Source organism: Schistocerca gregaria, chromosome 3 (genome assembly GCF_023897955.1).
Source record: "Schistocerca gregaria isolate iqSchGreg1 chromosome 3, iqSchGreg1.2, whole genome shotgun sequence".
In the NCBI taxonomy this organism is placed as follows: Eukaryota; Metazoa; Arthropoda; class Insecta; order Orthoptera; family Acrididae; genus Schistocerca; species Schistocerca gregaria.
The window spans coordinates 169,072,799-169,083,151 of NC_064922.1; the positions used below are offsets into that span (position 1 = coordinate 169,072,799).

The 10,353-nt window shown below is 37.2% G+C and overlaps 1 protein-coding gene across 1 annotated transcript in view; it reads right to left on the reverse strand.

Moving 5' to 3' along the window:
* The window catches only part of LOC126354609 (SUZ domain-containing protein 1), a 45,735-nt gene extending 35,401 nt beyond the window's left edge, over positions 1-10,334 (reverse strand). Inside the window, exons 1-3 of the mRNA XM_050004365.1 lie at positions 10,123-10,334; positions 9,606-9,664; positions 9,365-9,533 (exon numbers count right to left, since the gene is read on the reverse strand). Of these exons, the coding sequence (XP_049860322.1) occupies positions 9,365-9,533; positions 9,606-9,664; positions 10,123-10,182 (288 nt within the window). The 5' untranslated portion in view covers positions 10,183-10,334. The remainder of the gene's footprint in view (positions 1-9,364; positions 9,534-9,605; positions 9,665-10,122) is intronic.
* Between the last annotated feature and the right edge of the window lie 19 nt (positions 10,335-10,353).

Below are 10,353 nucleotides of genomic sequence, written 5' to 3' on the forward strand. Positions count from 1 at the left end.
TGACTACTCAATTTGTCTGCTATTTGTTAAGTCTAATTTAAATTGTGTCACCTGTTCAATGCCTCCTGTTGTGGTTGGCACCTATCTGTCATGATTCCTATTTTTAATATTTCACACACACATTAACACTAAATGTCAATTTATTAGAGCTTGCCAATATTATGGAAACAGAAGTAGATGTAGAGAAGATTGTAGATATGATCCTGCAAGATAAATTTGGGAAAACAAAGACCCAAGTCAAATCAAACCACTTGGAGTACACTGGTCTCCCTAAGAAATACTGAGATCCTTGAGTGAATGAATGATGACAAAACTAATCCACCTGTTACACAGGATATATGAGATGTGGAAAATACCCTCAGACCTTCAGAAGAATCCAATACTTACAAGTCCAAATCGGTCAGGTGATATAAATATTACCAAACCATTAGTTTAATAAGTCATTGTTGCAAACACACTGATATGAACTCTTTACAAAAGAATGGAAAAACAGGTCATACAAACCTAGGGGAAGATTGCCTGGGTTCCACAGAAATGTAGGAACAGGTGGGCAAAACTGACACTATTGTTTATCTTAGAAGATAGGTTAAAGAAAGGAAAACCAATGTTTATAATATTTGTAGATTCAGAGAAAGATTTTGACATGTTCACTGGAATAAACTCTTTGAAACACTGAAGGTTCCAGGGACAAAATCAGGAAGCAAAAGTTATCTTTTTATTTATCTACATTATATGGATATTATTTGAGGGCTGCAACTGTATTATAAGATTTTTATGAAATAATATACACTTCTAACAGTCACTTGTTACTAATATTTTATTAGCATGGCACATTTCGGCAACTTGTTATTATAAGGTGCATCTACAGTTACTTTTATACATTGTGATTAATATGAAGTGAGGTTAGTTTCCTTTGATGTGTGTGCCAGTGAGGAGTTGCGAGTTAAAAAGACACCTGTTCAGGAAGGTAAATATGTTATAGTGTCTAAATTATGTGATAAGCATGAATAGTAGTGCATTTTCTTACATTTTGTTGGTAATTTCATTGTATGGCACACCAAGCGCAGTAACAAGTACACCGTAACTTAAGACTTTCTTGTTTACATCAATCCAAAGAGTCTTAAAAGCCAAAATGAACTAGTTTCTATTGCTAAAGCAGTAGTATACAGTAAAAACAAATCATTTACGTCTAGATGTATCTGAGTAGTTGATAAAGACTTTTTTCCTCAGTGCAAGAAATTGATTGCATTCATGGACGTCCTTGAAATAGTGCTAAATTAGAGGTATTTTACATTTAATATTAAAATATATGTTAAACATAGATGTCTTGCAATGGGTTCAAGTATAACAGGTAAAATTTGCAACATATATATTAATCACCTTGAGCAAAAAAACACTTGCTAGAAAATCAAGCTTTATGGATAAAATTATTTGCAACAAACATCATGTTGTTGATACATTGCTCCTGGTATATGGTGACAAATGATATTAACAACATTCAATAAACAGGATAGAACTATAAATTTCACACTGGAATATGAAAACAATAGTAAGGAAACAATTCACATACCTTCAAAGTTTACAGAAATACAACAGCAACAGATACCACCATACACAGCTAATCTTACCACCCTACAACACACAAACATGCTGCATACAGAGCATTAACAGATGCAGCAGAATACAATTGGATAAATGTAAATCTTGACGAGTTCAGTACAGTTACACAAACAGCTACAGCTGCAATGGCACCTCTTTGACAATCTTAGGCAAAAAATAAAAAACTATATTAAACCAACTTCTACACAGAAAATGAAAAAAATCACAGTTTGCATTCCTTTAACAGGCAAATTCTCCTATAAAATAGCAAAAATTTTTTGGACCATACAACATTTCCATAGCCTTCACAGCATAAACTGCGACACATACTGAGACAACATTAAACACTCACTATCAGGTGTTTATAAAATAGTATAATTACCTGCAAAGCCCTCTATGTAGGCCAAACTGGGCGAGACTTCCAAATGAGAGAACGAGCATATAAATGTCCATTATACTAAATGTAAAAAATCATCAGTAGCCATCCACACAAAAACAGGGTACCCATTCCATGATCTTCATATACAGGGTGTACATGAAGTATGGGATTACTTTCAATTATTTACTGCACAAGAATCAAAAATTGTACAGATATACATATGTCATTTTGAAGAGAAATCCTGAAAGTTTTATTTCGTGTATAGTGCACACAGCCTACTTTGGTAATCTGCCGATAGTCAGTGCTAGTCACAAACATGGCGAGTTCAGGCGCGCAGTGGGCTTTTTGTGTGTTGGAGTTCAACAAAACCAAGTGTGCTACAGCTGTTCAGAACCAAGTACAGTAAGGAGCCACCAACAAGGGAAGCCATTTACCACTGGCAAGGCCATTTACCACCGGCACAAAAAATTCATTACGACGGGTTGTTTGTGCACGGCAAAGAGAAGCAGACATCCCAGTTTGAGTGAAATGAGTGTGGAGGGCGTACACGAGACATTCATAAGGAGTCCAAAGAAATCCGTGCGCCGTGCATCTCGTGGACTCTAAATTGTCCCAGTGGAAATTCCTGTGATAGAAGCTGTCTATGAAACCATTCAAGTTCGTGGGTACCTGAACACAGAGATGCCGCATTGACGGATCGGAATGTGCTACAGAAGAGGACAGGTGTTTCATGAAATGGCCTCCCCAATCACCAGATCTCACTCAGTGTGACATTTTTCTGTTGTGACACATTAAAGATCTGATGTATGTACGCCTTTAGCACATGATGTAGCAGAGCTCCAGGGGAGAATATAGGAAGTGACTGCCTCAGTTGATGGTGCCATGCTGGGATGGCTATGGCAAGAATTCGATTAGCGTACTGACGTCTGCTGGGTCACTCATAGTTCACATATCAAATGTTTGTAAAAAAAAAACTTTCAGAGTTACTCTTCAAAAAGAGACATTTGTACAATGTTTAGGTCTTGTGTAATAAATAATTGGAAGACTTTACGTACACCCTGTATTACATAAAATGGACAAGGGACACCAAATCAACTTTTATGTAGAAGTACATGGAGACATGTTACTAAATGATAAACTTGAAAATAATGACATTAACTTCTTTAATAACTTATCTAATGCTGAACGCCTATTTCACTGGAAAAAAGTCTTTACCAACTACTTACCTAATATTGGTCACGACATAAATACATCTAGATAGAAATGTTTCATCTTCATTGAATACTACTCCCTTAGCAACAGGAACTACACATAGTTTATCTTAGCTTTTAAGGCTCTGGATAGATGTAAACAAACAACTGTGAAAGTGTTAAATTATGTGCTTCCTACTGTACTGTGTCCTAGACAATTAACAAAAATTTAAGTAACTAAGAAAAAAGATTAATAATGATTATTACATAATGTGCACACACTTTTTTGACACACAACCTCACTGGCACACAGCACAAAGGTAACTAATCCCACTTCACATTAACTACAATGTAAAACTAAATATAAATGGACCTGATGATGGCAGCATGCAGATAAAACATGACGTTCTAATAAAATATTAGTAACAAGTGACTGCTGCAGCATATTTTATTTCATAAAAATTTTTGTCTACATCTTGTGCAGAAACCAGACTTCTATTTTAAGAATATAAGGACATTTAAGTTAGGTAGTAGACACAAAGGGAGTGGGAAAGGGTTGTAGCATCTCCCTGATGCTATTAAATACTTACACTGGGCAAACAGTGGAAACCAAGGAGAAATTGGAAAGGGAATTTCTTTGAGAATGACAATGACAGTAATTCTGTCAGACACAGCAAAGGACTTTAAAGATAATCAAACAATGGAAAATTCAGGATGGAATGCAACAATATCATGGAAAGGAAAATTGCATATAGCACAGGTGCTGAGCCCCAGATAGGAAAAAAAAAGACTGTCACAAATATTATTTATGGATCACATGTTGAAAACAATAGACTGGTTGGGTGAGATCAAGATATGTGAACACAAAATAAGCAGTCTCGCACATGCGGATGACTTAGTTGTGATGGCAGATTCGATTGAAAGTTTGCAAAGTAATATTTCAGAGCTAGATCAGAAACGTAAGGGCTATGGTATGAAGATTAGCATCTCAAAACGAAAGTAATGTCAGTGTGAAAGAGATATAAATGGATTGAGTGCCAAATAGGAGGAACAAAGTTGGAACAGGTGGACGGGTTCAAGTACTTAGGTTGCATATTCTCACAGGATGGCAACATAGTGAAAGAACTGGAAGAGAGGTGTAGCAAAGCTAATGCAATGAGCGCTCAGCTAGGATTTACTCCCTTCTGCAAGAAGGAAGTCAGTACCAAGAAGTTATCTGTGCACCGTTCAATCTTTCGACCAACTTTGTCGTATGGGAGCGAAAGCTGGGTGGATTTAGGTTACCTTATCAGATGGGAACAACGACAGGAGAGTGTCCACAATGAGGAAATAAAAGAAAAACAGAATGAACTCTATAGATGTAGCAGTCAGAACGAACAGGCTTAGATGGTCGGGTCATGTTACACGCATGAGAGAAGCAAGGTTACCCAAGAGACTCATGGATTCAGCAGTAGAGGGTAGGAGGAGTCTGAGTAGACCAAGGAAGAGGTACCTGGATTCGGTTAAGAATGATTTTGAAGTGATAGGTTTAACATCAGAAGAGGCACCAATGTTAGCACTGAATAGGGGATCATGGAGGAATTTTATAAGGGGGACTATGCTCCAGACTGCATGCTGAAAGGCATAATCAGTCTTAAATAATGATGATGTCACAAATTAGCTTTCAGCCAGTATGGCCTTCATCAAAAACAAACCACACACACACACACACACACACACACACACACACACACAGAGTCTATTTTTGATGAAGGCCATATTGGCCGAAAGCTAATTTGTGACAGTCTTTTTGTTGTGCCTATCTGTGACTCAGCACCTCCACTACATGGTGAGTAGCAACTTTTCTTTTCATGACTTTGAAGAAAAGTTGCCTGGAATAGACAGGATCTGGAAAAGAGGTTATTTGATGGGAGGAAAAAAAAGGAAATACAGTCAACTTAAATCAGGTAATTATGAGGGAATGGAGATCAGAAATGAGACAATAAACACAGTATACAACTTTTACTATATGGGCAATAAAATAAATGACAATGGCCAAAGTAGAAAAGATACACAATGCAGACTCACAATAGCAAGAAAAGCTCTTCTGAAAGAGAAATTCTTTATCTAATATAACTACAAGTATCACAAAATCATCTTCTGTAGATATTTGCCTGGAGCATAGCCTTCTGTGGAATCAGGCAAGCAGTGCAGATGGGAAGAAAAAAGTAACTTTAGAAATGAAGTGTTAAACTAAAATCCTAAAAATCAAATGTGTAGATCGAATAACTAACAAAGGTGTATTTAATTGTATTGGGGAGATGAGGGTGTTATAATGCAACTTGACAAAAGAAGATATTAGATGACAGGACACGTCCTGAGCCACAGGAATTGTCAAATTGGAGGGGGAAGTGAAATAGAGAAAAGAGAGAGAGAGAGAGAGAGAGAGAGAGAGAGAGAGAGAGTGCGTGCGTGCTGCGCGCACATGTGCACACTGGAGGTGGGGAGTCAAGGTTCAAATACGTAGGTTGCAGTACTTGTGCACAGATGAAGAGGCTTTCCCTGAAGAGACTAGCATGGAGGGCTGCATTAAGCAAGTTTTTGGATTGAGTACCACAATGACAAACAATATTAGAAATTCTGACTTCATTTTGTATGTAGAGAGGCTGTTTAAAATAATTATTGTCTCCTACTCTTCAGAGGACAAATCTTCGCAAGAGTGCCTCTCACATACCTCATGACATAGCACAGCATACTTGTGTCTCAACTACAAGTTCTAGTTCTCATGCAAACAGTACACGCCTCCCCCATATAAATGATGAATAGAGCCTATTGCTTGCATAACATTTGTTGTAATAAGCCTTGACCATGTTTCAGCACTACTACAGGGATCTTCTTCAGAACAAATAAAGTGACCTGCCTTACATTATGTTTAAATTATAAGCAAAGTTTATGAACTAAAACACTAGTAAAATAGCATAAATCATAGATTAAGTCCCCCACGAGAACAGCAGGAGTTTACTCAACAATTTCTGTAATTATACTTGAGCATTTTAGCTCATAATACATGCTTATAATTTAAACATAAATTAGGTTATGTAACTATTCTTTCTGGAGAAGATACCCCTAGCGCTATTGCACTTTATGTAACTGATTTGCTGTATCCCTCACTTATTAAAGGTTTATTTATGGTTTCTAATATCAGCCATGTTTTAAATTATTAAGAAATTAACTGCTTTTATACATTCCTTTTGTGAGAATTAATCATACAGCTTCATCAAAATTTTGCATGCTTTATGAACTCCATAATGCAATAGCAAATACAATTTCATTTCTGCTATCTAATTCATACATAAGTAAATTGAGGCACCAAGTAGATTTATGATGTATCTTTGAAACAATCTCAGGGTATAATTGGAAGGAGAAACAGCATTGGTTGTATTTTTTTGTTTTATTATCTGCAAAATCAATTTTCGGTCACTTAGTGACCATCCTCAGTGCTGTAATATACAATTAAAATTGGTAGGCACTGGTATCAACAAGCTTAGAGCGATCAGATAAACTCGCTCTAAGGGGGACCACCACAAGAAAATTCACCAACAAATCAAGAGGGTCTGGATTTTGGAGGAGATCACAAAAGTCTGGAAGACTGTTCCAACTAAGCTACATAGAAACTGCCCTCCTGCACATCTGCTATACGATCTTGCCCAGCTTTATACTAGATCGAATATGAAAATTTGCAGAAGTGACTGGTGCATATTAGGGTGGGTCTCACAATGAGCCGTTAGACTGTCAACAATACCTACGTGCCGCGAAAACTCACTGAAATGAGGGAATAAGGCATGCACTCTTCATAGATTTTAAGAAGGAATATGGCTACATTCACTGGGACAGCATGACGAATTACTTAACTGAGTTTGGAATGCCAAAGAAATTTTTCAGCCTAGTCCAATATGGTCTCATTTACTCGAAAGGCAAAGTAAAGCTCGAGAACAGAGTGCTTTTACATCAACACTGGGTTGAGACTAGATTGGGTGTTACTGATATTGTTCAACATAACACTCAAAAAGATGATGGAAGCTGTATATAAAAAAATCAAATGCACTGATGTACAGGGTGAGAAAACCATACCTCACATTTGCCAATGGTGTTGCCCTGCTGTACAGATGTAAGGAAGAACTGACGAGTATGAGTAGTGACAGCATGGAGGTGTCTGATATCTGAGCAGAATCAGCCTCCTTGTGAATGAATTGAAGACTGAGTGCACGGTGATGGGCAGGACCTGTGGCTATTTAATCAAGATACCCACTCCAGTCTCATAGCTGGAGCAAGGTCATAAAATGTACATAATTTTATATATCTGAGGATCTTTGCAGAGGACAAGAGAGAGAGAGAGAGAGAGAGAGAGGGAGGGGGGGGGGGGGGGGAGAGAGGACAGGGGAATGCAAGTTGTGATTTGCCCATTATGTCTCAGTAAATCTATTTTGACTTCCTCAATCTAACTTATGTCTTCCTTTGCTAAGGGCTTTTAAAGATGTTTGAAGACTGATCAATAGTATCTGAGTAAGAAGAGGAATACCATATGGCTGGTTGGTTTGGGGAACGAGATGAAACAGAGAGGTCATTGGTCCCATTGGATTAGGGGAGGAGATTCGCCATGCCCTTTCAAAGGAACCACCCTGCACTTTCCTGAAGCAATTTAGGGAAATCAAGGCAAACCTAAATCAGGCAATGGCCTGATGTAGGTTTCAACTGTCAACCTGCCAAATGCAAGTTCAGTGTGCTAACCACTGCACCACCTCACTCGCTGGAACACCAGTCGCGACAGTGTAGGTCAAGAGAATCTAGTATTGAGCAAACTAAGAAGAAAAATCATTTTACACAAAAAAATCCAATCTTACTTTTGAACTTAGTTCAGACACTTTCGAATACACTGTGATACACAGGGCATTTGGATTTAGGATACAGATAAGTCACAAGATCTGGAATAAGGAAAAATATGAGCCTCTGAGATTCTTTTCAACTCAAATGTAACAAATACGCATTTGGTGACAACACTTATTTTCTGTTTCCATTAATATGCTTTTTTTTCCTCTTTCTGATAGTTAACTTAGGTTTATCAATTACCTGCAACTCCCAGTGCTTCAAAATTTGAATTCTGATTTTTCTGTTTCCCTTCTTTCACTCTTTATCTCAACCCCAAGATCAAAAACAACATTTTTCATTACTCTGTGTATTGTTTTCATCTTTATTACTTGCAAACTCCTCACACACCTTTAACATTGCAAACGTACAATTTGAAAGTCACTGAAGTTAGGGTGTCAGTGTGCACTTCGCATATCCATCACCCGACATTTTCAGCAAAATGTTAGGTATACAATGACATCCTCATTACCTCATAAAAAAGCACAAGGAAAATTTAATCACTACAATTTTCATCATGATGAGAATAATGTCAAAGATCTGTTAAAACTAACCAACTAGCTGTAACAAGTAAGATTTTTTACATCCCACAAAATCTCACCAAGATCCTTAGGGGTTGGCCTACTGTGACACAGTGATAGTATGGTTTGGATATGCATTGACGGCCAAAGATAGGTGTGGTTATATTCACAGCCTAATTAAATTCCATGCTTCAAAAATGTCACTGAGAAGCTTGTGGAAATCTTCAATCAGTATTTTTTTTTTTTTCCGAGAACAGAAAAGCATGTATAGCACGGATACTGGCCTATGCATTATTTGGTAGATTTCTAGTAATAGGTTCTGCTCAGTGGTTCAGAGGATAAATGCAAGACTATAAACCAAAATATTCTTGGCCATCAGTGGTCTAGTGCTAGGAATTTTTTTTTCTTTTTTTCAGAATTCACTTCTGTCAAAAGCAAAAAAAATATCAAGTTATGTCGTCTTCCAATAAATGAGTGACTTTGTTCTCAGATTTGCTGAAGGCAAGAAAATACCACTCCCACAAAAGACAATAACTAGTAAATAAAAGTTGAGTACAATGTAATCTAAGAATAACAGTTTGACTAATCTAATAGTCTATACACTATGTTTTTCAATGTAATACTTCCATTATGAAAATGTCAATTCAGTAACAACTCATTCTTCATTTTCTATTCTCAGTCTTTTTTTAAGCTGTGTATAGGGGCATTCACACAAACATTATACAAATTGACATATCACATGCAGAAGACTTTAGATATAGATGTATTTTTACCTGCTGAAGGGTTCTTACAGGCTGACGGGGTTTGGTATCACCATTAAGCAGGTGTCCATTTCCATTACCCTGAGCAGTCCTCTGAGGCCTTTTAAGTATTTTCACTGCTGGTTCCGGCATTGGAAATGGGTTGCTTTGCAAAATTATTGGCCCATTCGACATAACAGGGCTGGAAATAAATGTCATGTATCCAAAACCGTATAATGAAGACCCTGACGGATAACTAGATTTAAGCACTTACTTAACATTCTCAGTCTCTTCTGGTGCTGTAGGTGATGGTAAGAATTTTCTATCCAAGACCTGTGAATATGAAGAAAAAATAATAACTTTAGGGTGCCTCGACAAACTTCCTTTGGTTACATAAATAATAGAAAAATATCACTTCCACTGAAAAAACTGTAGCAGAAAACTGGATTCAAATTCGATTGTGTCATTTGCCTTGCAGACTGAACTAGAAGTCTTTAAACACTTGAAAGCCCACTACAACTCTTCAAATAGTCACTGAAGCAATCAAAGTAAGTATCTGGAGTTACAGTAACTATGGAAGACGAAACCTGTCGCTATTTAAATGGAATCATATAATTAACAGGTAAAATGTCGGCCACGGTACAGCGGCGCTCTTAACATATCAAACAAGCACTTTCTTCTCATTTCACTGCCAGTACCTTTAAAACCCAACTTAAATCTAAAACAAGTGAACAGTTCCAGTTGTAGACACAATAAAGCCCGAATTATCAAACAAGACATGTCACACTTACTCCAGAGTCTTCAATTTCTTCCCAGCTATCCACAACATCCAATTCTTCGCTGGCAGCCATATTGGGTCTACGCCAAAGATGTGTGCTCTATTTTGATGACTGAAACTGTAATCCATCGAATTGTGAAAGATTGATACAGATAATACTTGTGTCCAGGTTGGCGATCAAATTATAGATTATGTTTCCTCCTCTTAACAAACAGAAATTGCATGTTATTAATTACAGTCCCAG